The 14,419-nt window shown below is 43.3% G+C and overlaps 1 protein-coding gene across 1 annotated transcript; it reads right to left on the reverse strand.

Moving 5' to 3' along the window:
* Positions 1-2,818: 2,818 nt before the first annotated feature.
* Positions 2,819-4,372, reverse strand: LOC148100811 (uncharacterized). The gene is made up of 2 exons (XM_087846954.1): positions 3,879-4,372; positions 2,819-3,719 (listed from the first exon to the last, which is right to left on the reverse strand). The coding sequence occupies exons 1-2, from the start codon at positions 4,370-4,372 to the stop codon at positions 2,819-2,821; spliced, it is 1,395 nt and encodes a 464-aa protein (XP_087703080.1).
* Between the last annotated feature and the right edge of the window lie 10,047 nt (positions 4,373-14,419).

Genomic DNA, 14,419 nt, shown 5'->3' on the forward strand with positions numbered 1-14,419 from the left:
AGGACTCTGAGGAAAAACCACCTGTCCTCAGACATCCTGGTGAACTTCTATCGCTGTACCATCGAGAGCATCCTGACCAACTGTATAACAGTCTGGTATGGGAACTGCTCTGCCTCGGACCAGAAGGCGTTGCAGAGGGTCGTGAAAACTGCCCAGCGCATCGCCGGAGCACCACTTCCTGCCATAAAAGACATCTACAGGAAGCGGTGTCTGAAAAGGGCTGGGAAAATCATCAAAGACCCCAGTCACCCATCACATAGACTCTTCACCCTCCTGCCCTCTAGGAGGCGCTACAGGAGCCTCCGGATTAAGACCACCAGGTACCGGAACAGCTTCTTCCCCACAGCTGTCAGACTCCTGAACTCTGCCTCCTGACATCTGACCCACGTTAAACTCATGGACTGGACATACACACACCCACAACCACCTACACACACACACAATGGACAACCGTACCCTCAAACACACAATAATAACATGGACTGAACCACCACTCACAACCACTAGCACTTTATATACCTCTGTAGAAATTATCCACATATCTCACTTATCTTAACTGCACTACTGTATAGTTCTGTGTAAATAATCATACGATAATTTTTAATCCTACAACTGTTTATAACTTGCATAGTTCACATTTCTGTATAACTGTATATCTCAGATTTCTGTATAGTTTTTTTTTTTTTTTTCTTATTTCATATTTATATCCTGTACATAGATTGTACTCACTACAGCCTGTACATACTTATAGTTATAGAATATTCATAACATGCTTCATACCGTGTACATTATAACATACCATAATAGACCCATTTCTGTAACATACTTACATATCTATATTATTGCTAATATATATTGTAATATATCTATATCACTAAAGCACTTCTGGATGGATGCAAACTGCATTTCGTTGCCCTGTACCTGTGCATGTGCAATGACAATAAAGTTGAATTCTATTCTATTCTAATTCTATTCTAAATTATATTGCGATATGGATTTTAGGCCATATCGCCCAGCCCTACTCAAAAGGTCTCATCAAGTCCCGATTTAATTCGATTTATGCTGTGTTATCAGTGTTTGCATTGATAGCAAGGCTGTGGTGTCATATCAGTGTATGCTCTCGGTGTTTGCTGATATCAAACTGTGGTATGAGGACCACTGTGGGTTAATCTTTGTAGTGATACTCACTCCGTTTTTTTATTTAGACCTGGTTTAATTCTGGTATAGTTGAATATTTATATATAATCCCCGCAGCTGTCAGACTCTATAACAGGGGTCACCAGCCTTTCTTAAAACTGAGAGTTAGATAAAATTGTGAACAGTTTGGTTCATCTTTAGTTATATGGTTCTATCCAGCATATTCTATCTTGATATGCTGTCTTATCACAGGCTAATTTTTCAAAAATATTAACAATGATTTATGCAAGGAAAGGGCTACATACAACTCTTTATTTCTATGAATGTCTTACTTCATTCCTACCTGATTGACATGTTTAGGAATTATGAGTGATTGGCTCACTGTAGTGGTAAAAGTTGCTACCAATCAAATTATGATATGTTAAAGTTAAAACAAAACACAACTGACTGTTTTATATTATATCTAATATATATTATGTAATTATCCTTATAATTACAAAATGTTTTATGTAAGATTTATGTTTTGTAATTTAAATCTGACATCACAAAAGTATTTTGGAGTTTGAATATTTTGTAATTTTTTGTAATTTTGTAACTGCAGTACACATAATATTAATTTTGAACAATTTTGTCCAGGTTCCTTGACACCAGGGACTCCTCCAGGACCATCGCGTTCAGTTACAGAGTCGGTGTGTCCACGGTGTGCCAGATCATCCCCCAGGTAGCGACGGCCATCTGGGACTGTCTAGTGGACGACTTCATGGCTGTGCCTTCACCTGGAGACTCATAGAGAAAGTATATACAGTGGTCCCTCATTTATTGCAGCAGGGTTTCTCAGAATAACTAGCCCCTCGCCACACACTTTATACACTTTATTTATTTTTTTTTTTTACACACACACATGAAGATTAGTCACAGTTCTCACAAGTTGATTCTCACAGTGCAAACCTTTGTAGATTTCAAAACGTAAAAGTATCATTATGCCATGTTTTTTCTTCGTCTTCCTGCCACTTTGGTGCGTCTTTTTCCCTCCAGGAGTGATGATGTCATCATCACTCCATAAGCCAATGAGATTATCACATGACATTTATGAACAGGGATATCTCTTTTTAACTGTTTTCAATTTAACGTAATATTTAAGCGTTTCTTAGTTTTAGACTAGTTGGTTAGTCTTTTTCAATGTTTTAAACCATATCCCAGGTTTTTACTTCACCATTTATGGAGTTTTAACAAGCAAATAAAAGACAGAGCTTAATTCTGTAAAGATTAGATGAAAAATACTCAAAGGATAAATTCAATTGGTTTATTATTTTGTTACATAAGTTGAAAAAAGTAAAACAAGTAACTACAGAAACAACATAAAAGGAAACTTAAACAATCAAATAAATAAATGAAGGGGGGGGGGGAGGGGGAAGGGGAGAAAACCCCAACAATCCCCTCTGAGCAAGCACTAGGCGACAGTGGGGAGGAAAAACTGCCTTTTAACGGGCAGAAGCCTCCAGCAGAACCAGGCTCAGGAGGGGGCAGTCAACTGCTGGGACTGGTTGGGGGAGAGGGTGAGGGTGGAAAAAAAGAAAAAAGATTAAGAAGGTAGGGAATATGTGTTAGGAGAGAAAGGGAGAGGGGGGACATGAGAGGTGAAAATTAAGATGGATCACAGGTGGAGGAGGACGAGGCTAAATCATCTGAATAACCAGCAGACGCCTCTTTTCTTCATTTCCAGGTATTTTTCCATGAGCGCTTTTTTCTCCAGGATAAGGGTTCTCAACTGATCGTTTGTTTCTGCATTTTGCTCCTCGAGTTGCTTGCATCTTTGCTCCATTTCTTTTAATCCTGCTTGTTCTTTTCTAGGCTTTTCTTCCGGGTCTTTGTACGTTGCCGCCTCCATTTGATTTGCCTTGCACATGTCTGTATTTCTCTCTTGTTTTTTCTTGTACATCTCTTCTATCAGGTCAATTTTTCTCTTGAATACTTGATGCATAAGCAGCAGGTATTCATATTTTTTCTCTTGTTGTTGCTTTTGTGCCTGCATTTCAGTTATTTGGCTCTTCAAGTCACTGACCCTCAACAACATCTCATTCATGAGCTCTGAGTGTTTTTTCCTCATTCCATCGATCGTACACTGCATCTCTGAACATTGTCTTTCCAGTATTTCATTTTCTCTTTCCAGGTCAGGTGTTTTCTCCCTCATTTCATTACAAAATTCTCGCAGTTCTAGATTCCTTCTCTCAAAGTCCTGGAGAATACGTTTTTCTTCTTCCTGTTTCTCTTTTTCTTCAAGAAGCTCTTTATTTTTGCACTCTGTTTCATCAAACCTGACTTTCAGCTCTACGTACATTTCCCTCATGGCTTTGAGTTTGTCCTCCATTGGTATTTCTGTTTCTCTTTCCAGTTCAGGTGTTTTGTCCTTCATTTCATTACAAAATTCTCGCAGTTCTAGATTCCTTCTCTCAAAATCCTGGAGAATACGTTTTTCTTCTTCCTGTTTCTCTTTTTCTTCAAGAAGCTCTATATTTTTGAACTCTGTTTCACCAAACCTGACTGCCAGATCTACGCACATTTCCCTCATGTCTTTGAGTTTGCGCTGCAGTCGCATTGTCTTTTTTCTTTCCAGTTCAGATGTTTTTTCCATCATTTCATTACAAAATTCTCGCAGTTCTAGATTCCTTCTCTCAAAGTCCTGGATAATACGTTTTTCTTCTTCCTGTTGCTTTTTTTCTTCAAGAAGCTCTTTCAGTTTGTGCTCCATTTGTACTTCCTGTTCAGTCTTCTGTTGGCGGATTTTTTCAATTGTTTTCTCAGCTTCATCGAGCTTTCCTTGAAGTATCTGTATCTCCTCAATAGTAGCTTTCTTTCCTTGAAGCTGGGCAGATGTTTCTTTTAATTCAGCACTCTGTGTTCCCGATGAAAAAATACGGGAAAAAAAATTCTTTCGTCCTTGACCAAACTTCATTCCCTCATTGATAATTTTTATATCAGGCTGCCGTTGCTGTTTTCCTTCCAGGTCTTTATTTCGTGCTTCCAATTGTCTGCACTTCTCCTCTAGTTGAAGCTTCTCTTCTTCAATTTGTTTAACTTTGTCATGGAGGTCAGAGTTTTCCTTCTGACTTTCCTGTAATGCCCTTTGGATTGATAAGACAACATCCATGGTTATTTCTCCTGAAGAGATTGGCTGGCCAGACCACGAAGGAGAGGCAGCATTATTTATTTTTCTTTGTCGGCGTTTTCGTCCCATGTTGGAGCCTGTGCACAGTGACTCTGAAAAGGCTTAGAAATATTTGCAAATGTATCTCGTGTCGAACGTTTGAAGTCTGCGAACAAACTGTTTTAAAATTGCTGCTTCTGATCCCTATTTATAGACTTCAGAACTTCAAAGGATCAAAGGTATTAATGATGTCACATCTTGTGACATCATCATTCCGTAAGCCAATCAGATTGTCACATGACATTTTAAAATGGGGATGTGTTTTTTTTTGTTTTTTTGTTTTTTTTTAAAGTTTTTTTGGAGTTTTCACCATTTGCTCCAGGAGCTGCGCCTGGATGACGGCCGCTTTCAGCGGTACTGTTATGTTTGCATGCCTCAAACATTAATGATGACACCTTCAGTCTTTCTCAGTTCCATTCTTTAATTCTCAGGCTTGCAGCGGCAACACAGTCTGCAGCGCTAACTTGTTCATCTACCGTTTTCTGTTGTCTCCTTTTTCTATATCCTCCTTCTGCCTTACATTCGACCTTTCAAAATAAAAGTTCTGTAAACATCACAATCACCTCCTTTTTTTTTTCTTTAACAAACTTAGGTACTCAGTGAGGTGAATTATTAATCTGAACCTATGATAACAACACCTAATAAAATTACTGAACGTTCTTATTACTTGAGTTTCTCCACACCTAAACATCACTTAAACAGCACTGCATTTGCGCAGATCTCTGACTAATCACTATCAACATTCAACACTAGAATACTGGTTACAGTGTTAGATTCAGGAACAACAAACATGTTACACGCAGCGTAACCTTTAACGGGTCACTCAGATATTCAAGTCTTAGATCTGATGTAATCAGACAGATGCATAGGTACGCGTCTGTTTGATCTGACTGGGTATCTGGGCTTGTCTGTCAAGGCGGGGTCGACATGTCGTCCAGGTGGGGCATCTTCAAGTCCATGTCTGATTTTCTTGAAGCATGAGGCATTGCTGACAATTGAGTGTCCATCCCTTGTAGCTGTAATTTCAGAACCCTTAACTTTAGTCACTTTATAGGGTTTTGCATTGTATGGTGTGGATAATTTGTTGTGCTTGGGTTGGCGATGCAGCACTGTGTCACCCAGTCTGACGCGACGAGTTGCATCTGCGATCACCTTCATCTTGATCTTTGCACTATCATCCCTTGCTCTCACTTCAGCGTCTGAACACTTCCGTGGAGTGGTGTTAACGAAAGGGAGCTTGGTGTATAGCTGGCGTTGAAACAGTATTTCAGCTGGTGAGCTTGCTGTTGTGCAATGAGGTGTAGATCTGTACTCACGAAGAAAGATGTTTAGTTGCTGTCTCCATGGTGTGCCCTGCATCTCGGCAACTCTCAGTGCTTTGCATAGGGTTCTCGTAAATCTCTCAGCAATGGCGTTCGCCTGAGGCCAACAAGGTTTGATTTTTGCGATGATGAAATCCTAGGTAGTCTGCAAACTGTGAGAAAGCCTCACTGTTAAAAGGAGGACCATTGTCAGTTTTTACTGTCCTTGGGATTCCAAACATGGAGAACACTTTGTCAATGACTGGGATAACAGAAGATGCTGATGTTGAGCGTACACTTTCAACGACTGGATAGCGAGAATACTCGTCTGTGATAACGAGCAGGTATTTCCCCCGTAGGGAGCGGTCCATAAACGTCTGCACTGACACTGTGCCAGGGCGTTTCGGGTAATGGTGACATCTGCAGAGGGTCAGTGTGTGTGACAGGTGTGCTAGCTTGGCATGGCAGACAGTTTTGAACTGCAGATTCTGCTTTCCGATCGATCTCTGGGAACCATACTTTGGTACGTGGCAGCGCTTTGGTCTTGACGATACCCTGGTGCCCTTCGTGTGCCAGTTGTATTGCTCTTTCTTGTAGGACAGTTGGAATAACTATCCTCGTGCCTCTGAGTATGAAGTCAGATGAGTCAGCTACTGTTAGTTCACTTTGAACATGTTTGAATGATTTCAAAATGTCAGCATGCTGGGATTTATCTGTTAGATGCCACGTGTTGTTCCTGATGTGACCGATGACTTCCTGCAGAACCTGGTCTTTCAGAGTCTCTGTTTTTATCTCGTGAAGTGTCATGGCTTTTGGAGTGATAAGAGAAGAACTTGACATACTCTTCTGCAACCTTACATGCACGAGCACTTTCATTCTCCTGTGTTGGCACTGGATGACGTGACATAAAGTCAGCTGGATTATCAGCACCTTTTCTGTATTCCACTCTGAAATTATATGGCTGAAGTCTCAGTCCCCATCTTTCTATTCTGGCAGGTGGTTTTGATCTTGGGTTATTCCAGATGATTTTGAGTGCCTTGTGATCGGTCACCAGTGTGAATGGATGTCCATAAACATAGAAATGGAAATGTTCGCAACTGCACACAATGGCGAGTGCTTCTTTCTCAGTCTGCGAGTATCTCGTTTCCACATCACTCAGTGCTCTGCTTGCATATGCAATAATGTGCTTCATCCCCTTTTCATCTTTTTGACAGAGGATGGCGCCCAGTCCTACTGGACTAGCATCAACAATCAGTTCAGTCTGTCTGCTGGGATAGAAGTAGGACATTGTCGTGTCGCTTGTGAGACTGACCTTGAGTGCCTGCAACGCAGTTTCTTGGTCTTGACCCCATGTCCAAGGGGTGGCCTTGTGTGTGAGCCTGCGCAGTGGCTCAGAGATCGATGAGAAGTCTCTGATGAACCTTGAGCAGTAATTGGCCATGCCAAGGAGACTTTTGATGTCAGCAGGTGTTTTTGGGTTGGGAGCGTGTTGAACTGCTGCAACCTTTTTAGGATCTGCTGAAACGCCACCTGCAGAGAAGATGAAACCAAAAAACTCAAGTTTTGTTTTATTAAATTCACACTTTTCTCGATTCAGAGTAAGACCTGACTCTGATAGTCACTTAAAGAGAAAGATTGCTGTCATGATCAGCCTGGTCCCTGCCAAAGACTATAATGTCATCACTGAGATTTTTGACTCCGTTCAGTCCTTGCAGCGTCTGATAAATAGCATTTTGGAAGACTTCAGCTGCAGAAGAGACTCCAAAGCTCAGTCTTTTATTGCGCTGAAATCACAGATGAGTAGTGAACGTCGTAATGTAGCGGCTGTCAGGGTGTAATTCAAATTGGTGGTATCCTGCCCCGAGATCAAATTTTGAGAACACCGTAGATCCATTCAGCTCATGGATTACATCATCAATCGTGGTCGTGACGTTCTCGTTCGATTGCAGTGTTTGCTTGTCTCATGTCCACACATATCCGTACGTCGTCCGGATCCTTTGGTTTTGAAGTGTTACAATGGGTGAAACCCACGGTGTTGGTCCCGTAAACCTTTTCAATAATGTCATCAGCTTCTAATTTCTGAAGTTTGTCCTCCACTTTTTGACGTAAATGAAAAGGAACACTTCTGTGTGGTTGACAGGTTGATTTTACATCTGTGTTTATATGCAGTTTCACTTGAAAATCTCTGAGTTTTCCAATTCCCTTGAAAAGTTCCGGGTGTTGTTCTACTAGCTTGTCTGCAACAGAACGTTGAGACTGAGAAGAGACCGCAGTGACAATATGGAGGAGTCCCAAGGCTTTTGAGGTTTCAAAACTCAAAAATATTGAAACCTCCTCCTTTAATGACGAAGAAGGAACACCTAACTGTTTTGTCTTGTTTTTCCACACTGCACCTGAATGCACCACACACAGGGAGAGACGTAGATGAGTGGTATGGGTAAATCTTGATGTCTGTAGAGGTCAACGTAGGACGTGTTGTCAGTTTGTTGTAGGTAGCTTCAGTTAAGCAGTTAGCAGTGGCCCCAGAATCGATTAGCACCGGTATCTGGGTGCCTCTGCTGCCCTCAGGTGAATGTATGGCTATTCACCCTATGCAGCGAGCTTAACATAAGAGGAGATGGTTCCAGGAACGACAGGACACATCGTTTTGTCTTTGTGTCTTTAACTGAAGACCATTTTTTTCCTCTTTTAATTTGTAAATGGTAATGGACTGATTCTTATATAGCGCTTTTCTACTCTCACGGAGTACTCAAAGCGCTCTATACAACATGCCTCACTCACCCAATCATACCCATTCTCACAAGCACTTTATCTACACTTAGTGCTTTCTAACGACATTCATACACATTCATACTCCGATGGATGCATCGGAGAGCAAGTTGGGGTTAGTATCTTGCCCAAGGATACTTGACATGCAGACTGGAGGAGCCTGGGATTGAACCACCGACCTTCCGATCAGTAGGTGACCTGCTCTACCTCCTGAGCTACAGCCATTGTAAGACTGTGAACATACAGTAAAATAATACGTAAGCATCAGTATCAACATATTTTGTAAACAAAACAGAAGTTAGCAACATAGCTTTCCTTACGCTTTACATTCACCATAAACATCTTTCCTTATACGTTCAAATAACCTTTTAAGTAACATGAAAGTAACAAATCTTACAGAAAATGAAGTTAGACATTGCTTACTTACAGATTATGGCTCAACAAACTCCCCAACAATGTACACTGGGCTTAAAGTTTCGCAGCTTGTTCTCTGCTCCATGCATTCTCTCCCACTGCCTGCGTGAACTTTGCCTGCTGCTTACAACCCATCACGGGGGCAGTGTAGTGCACACCAAATAACCAAAGAAGAAGCCACAAACTGAAGGGGTAATACTGCCCACTATTGGGAAACCTGAGAAATGCGCCAGCCAAAGAAACCCAACAAAGTAACAACCGAGGGGCAGAATACTCCCCGCCTGACATCCATGGAATGTCACCCTCAACTAACATGTAAAAGGCAAGTGACATACAAGGAAACAAACTTTCTGCTTCTAAGTACAATCCTTAGACACCAATAGCACAACCTCACTTATAGGCCTTATGTAGCACTTGTGTTCACCCTTGCGGAAAATCCTCACCTCTATCTTCCTTACAAGCCCATCCTCACTGGGAAAGGTTTTGGTGATAAGTCCAAGTGGCCAGTTGTTCCTATGTTCGAGTGTCTCTCTTAAAAGAACAACATCTCCTGTTTGTAGGTTAGGCTTTACTGTTTTCCATTTGCGGCGGTCCTGAAGTCCTGAGATGTATTCTTTTTTCCATCGTCTCCAGAAGACATCATCGAAGTATTGTACGCGCCTCCATTGAGCTTTGAACAGATCACTGTTTCCAAACTGACCTGGTGGGATTGGTGGGGTCGTAACCTTTTGCGTGAGCAGCATGGCTGGGGTAAGGATGACTGGGTTATCTGGATCTGCAGAAACTGCTGTTAACGGACGAGCATTCACTATTGCAGTGACTTCAGCCATTAAGGTCACTAGTATTTCATGGGTAAGCTTTGCATTCCTGTGTTCTAGGAGCAATGCATCAAGGATTTTGCGCGTGACCCCAATCATTCGCTCCCAGGAGCCAGCCATATGCGATGCATGTGGGGGGTGCCATTTGCAGCCAGAGTCTTCAAGAAAGCTGTTTAGTTTGCTGTTGTAGCAGCCCTGTTTGTCTATTTGCAGCTCTTTGCAGGCACCCACAAAATTTGTCCCACAATCGGACCTAAGAAGTTTGACTGCACCTCTGATGGCAAAAAAACGACGCAGGGCATTGATGAATGATGACGTGTCCATTGATTCTATAACTTCAATGTGAATGGCCCGTGTACTCATGCACGTAAATATGACTGCCCATCGCTTTGCATCCGCTTGCCCACCACGCGTTTTTCTGACAGTGGACAGCCTATCCTCTGGTAGCTCAGCCATAATCTGTTCCTGCTGTCTGCCTCTTAGTTTTCGACATGTCACGCAGCTGAATATCATTTTGCTTATTGCTCTTTTTCCTCCCACAATCCAAAAGCCTGCAGCTCTGACTGCCCCTTCAGTAAAATGTCTGCCCTGATGGCATACTTTCACATGGAAGTGTCTTATAATGAGCTGGGCAAGGTGGTGTTTGGCAGGGATGAGGATAGGATTTGTTTCATCCGAAGTCAACTGTGCTCGTCTTAGTCTCCCACCCACTCTGAGGATTCCATTTGTATCAAGAAATGGGTTCAGTTTGCTAAGTGGGCTTGAACTTTTGAGGGGCATACTCTTTTCAAGCTGTCTTATGTCTTCTGCATAGACTTCTCTTTGGACAGTGCGAATGATAATGATCTTAGCTTGATCGAGCTGCTTTTCGGTTAAATGCTCACTACAGCTGTGCCAGCCCTGACAGGTGCCTTCTATGTTCTGCTTAAAGGACTGAACAATGTGTCGGAGTTTAGATATAGTCTTCAGTAGTACATTCCAACTAGAAAACCTTTCGAATCTGGCACTACTGAGAACATCCTTTGCAAGAGTGGTAACACAAGTAGTTACCTCATGACGCAGTTCGTTGTCAGTCTCTGGGTCTACAAGATTAAACGACTCTGCCTGAGATTGACCTATTTCTGACTTGGTAAGAAAAGCAGGTCCACTGAGCCATGTGGAGGTAGAAAGCTGCTCAGCAGGTAATGCGCGCGTGGCATGATCAGCAGGATTTAAGTGAGTGGGCACATAATGCCACTGGTGAGCTTGTGTGGATCGCCTGATGCGTTCCACTCTGTTGTGCACATAGATGTAAAAACGCCTCTTTGTGTTGAAGATGTAACCGAGGACTACTTTGGAGTCTGAATAGAAGCTCACCTGATCAACTGCGATGTCCAGCTCGTCCACGACTAACTCTGCCACCTCGACAGCCAGGACCGCTGCACAGAGCTCAAGTCTGGGTATGGTGATGTCTGGTCTTGGGGCAAGCCGTGCCTTGCCGAGAAGGAAGCCCACTTCATTATGACCATCTCTGTCTGTGAGTTTAAGGTAGGCAACAGCGGCCACTGCCTTGGTAGAGGCATCGCAGAAAACATGGATTTCCTTAGTTACTGCTGCAGAGAGTGGTATTGAGGTGAACATTCTGGGAATCTCAAGTTGTTGTAGATGTTTGAGGGAGTGTTTCCACTGTTGCCACTGTTGTAATTTGTCTTTAGGGAGTTCAGTGTCCCATTCACAAATGTCAGTGGAAATGTCTCTGAGTATGACCCTGCCCTCTACAATGACAGGGACAGCAAAGCCGAGTGGGTCATACACACTATTAACGACTGACAATACTCCACGCTTGGTAAAGGGCTTCTCATTGACGGTTGTTTGGAACCTGAACAAGTCTGTAGACAGGTCCCAGCCCAAGCCCAAGCTTCGCTGCATGGGTGTCTGCCCAAGGTCAAGGCCCTGCATGTCAGCTGCAAGGTCCTCACTTGGAAAAGCATTTGTGATGGTAGGACAGTTGGATGAGATTTTATGCAGGCGTATGTTACACTGAGCCAGCATCTTCTGAGCCCCACAGAGAATGTTGATGGCCTCATCAGTGGAAGGAAATGATTTTAGTCCATCATCCACATAAAAGTGGCGTTCAATGAACTCTCTTACATCATTGCCGTGTTCTTTTTCTCCCTCCATCGCTGTTCGTTTCAGTCCATAAATGGCCACTGATGGGGAGGGGCAGTTCCCGAACACGTGGACTCTCATCCTGAATTCCTGTACTTCTCCATCCAGATCATGGTTTTTGAACCACAAGAAGCGAAGGTAGTTGCGGTGGTCTTCTCTGACAACAAAATTGTAAAACATTTGCTCCACGTCGGCCATGACTGCGTATGGGTCGGACCTGAAACGCATCAGAACTCCCACAAGAGTATTATTGAGATCTGGCCCTTTTAGTAGCACATCATTGAGAGAAACATTGTTGTATTGCGCACTTGAATCAAAAACCACCCTAATTTTTCCTGGCTTCTGAGGGTGATAAATGCCAAAACTAGGGAGATACCAGCATTCTTGTTCTGGAGCTAAAGCTGGAGCTGGTTCAGCGTGGCCCTTACTGAAAGTTTTGTCTAAAAACTCAAAGTAATGTTCTTTCATTTCATGTTTCTTTTTCAGTGTTTTGCGGAGCGTCATTAAGCGACTGAGGGCTTGGTCCCTATTGTTGGGTAAACGCTGTCTGGGGGAGCGGAATGGGAGTGGAGCTACCCAATTGTTCGCCTCATCTTTAGTAAAGTCTCTGTGCATAATTTCCAGGAATAATGCATCTTCTACTGAAAGAGCAGTTTTGTCATCATCTGCTGTTTGCTGGAAAATGTGTCTGCCTATTTCTGCTTGTGTCTTCTCGAATTTAGGACAGCTTTCTGTGTATTTGTCTTTTATATAGATTTTGCTTGCACAGGGGCTAAGGGAGGTAGGGCGCCCGTTATTCAGAATGTCTGTCTTGAAAGAGTTTACTGTGGGTTTGTGGGCACCTGAGAGGCAGACATCGCCTACAACCACCCATCCCAGATCGAGGCGTTGGGCATAAGGTGCACTGTTTGGACCATTTACCTGACTGCGAACCTTGTGAGCTTGGATGATGTCCCGGCCCAAGAGGAGGAGAATGTCCGCGGCTGGGTCCAGAGGAGGGATCTGTGAAGCGAGTGCGTGTAGATGAGGGTGAGCTGACACAGCCTCCTTGGTGGGTATCTCATCTCTATTATCTGGAATGTGATCACATTCTGTCAGTGTGGGCAGCACCATGGACACTTCCCCATTTACATCCTGAATAACGAAATTAGTTGCTCTGCGTCCTCCAGCCTCTGACAAACCTGCACATGTTTTCATGGTGTATGGGAGCATAGTGCCTTTCACAATAAACATGTCGAAGAAAGCAGACCTGGCTAAGGATGAGTTGCTTTGATCATCCAACATGGCGTACATCCTCTTTTTCTCTTCAGGATTTGTGCGGGGATACACGTCGACTAAACAAATCTTAGAGCAGGATTTGCCTTTAAGACGTGGGCCACACACCTCTGTGCAAGCAGTTGTGGTTACAGGGCTTGAAGGATCAGACTCCCCGCCGTGGCTTTGAGGCCGGAGTCCTTGGTTGCCCACAGAGGTGGGCCAGCATGCATGGCAGACACGTGAGCGTCACTATTACATTCCGAGCATTGGATAATGGCTTTGCAATCGTTAGCTCGGTGACCTGTGGAAGAACAACACTTATAACAAATAGCATGTTCTTTGAGGATGCTTTTCCTTTCATCTAGTGTTTTTGACCTAAAACCCCTGCATTTGGCAAGTGAATGAGGCTTGTGGTGAATAGGACATTGTCTGTCTGGGTTGAGAACTGACATTCGAGCTGTGCCATTTGTTTGACTAATATCTGTTCTGTTCACTGCAACCGCACCTCTGTATTTAGTTGGTTTCAACAATGGCTTATCAGGTTTTGGAGCTACTATGTTTGAACTTTGTAACATAAAGCTAGGATCTGTTTTCATTTCTGCATAATCATTTATAAACTGAACAAAATATGAGAAAGGTGGGTAAACTGCACCGTTGTCCCTTTTGTATTTTGTACCCTGTTTCACCCAGGACTCCTGGAGTCCGTAGGGGAGCTTTTCCACTATCGGGTTTATCCCTCTTGGGGTGTCCAGAAAGCTAAGGCCGGGTAGATAATTTTCACTTTGTGCATACTCTAACTCCAACAGGAGATCTGCAAGCTCCTGCAATAAGTGAGTGTCCTTATTAGATATTTTTGGAAAAGACTGTAAGCGTTGGAAAAGTGACGCTTCGACTACCTCTGGAGAACCAAAACTTTTGTCAAGACGTTGCCACAAACGTTGAAGACCTGCGTGTGGGTTGTTCACATGGACCGCTCTGATCCTCAGCGCATGTTGTAGTGACTCCCCGCTGAGCCACTTGGTGAGGAGGTCAAGCTCTTCGCTGAACTTGAGGTTGAGGCCTTCTATGGCGTTGCGGAAAATGGACTTCCAGGACAAGTAAGACTCAGGACGGTTGTCAAAAACCTTGAATCCCGCTGTCAGCAGATCACGGCGCGCTAGATAGGCTGTGAAATCTGAGAGTTCAGTCTGTGGAGGCAATGAAGGTTTAGGCTGGGTTGAAATGTCAGTTTTTCTGTTTATAGGAGGGGACTTTGGTTGCTTCTGATTTACAAAATCAGTGAGATGTTCACCTGGAGAGGAGGCAACTGGTGGTTGACTCTGTCGTAGATGCTGAGCGTCGTTATTACCAACCAGTTGTCCTGTATCAGG

Source organism: Neolamprologus brichardi, chromosome 10 (assembly GCF_056152115.1).
Source record: "Neolamprologus brichardi isolate AB-2024 chromosome 10, ASM5615211v1, whole genome shotgun sequence".
Lineage (NCBI taxonomy): Eukaryota > Metazoa > Chordata > Actinopteri > Cichliformes > Cichlidae > Neolamprologus > Neolamprologus brichardi.

What these genes read in the sequence shown, in the direction of transcription:
- LOC148100811 (XM_087846954.1), bottom strand. Translation starts at nt 4,372, where the DNA reads ATGGGACGAAAACGCCGACAAAGAAAAATAAATAATGCTGCCTCTCCT. An exon ending in CAGGAAGTACAAATGGAGCA is followed by an intron (nt 3,720 to 3,878) that starts CAAACTGAAAGA and finishes GCGACTGCAGCG; the next exon opens with CAAACTCAAAGACATGAGGG.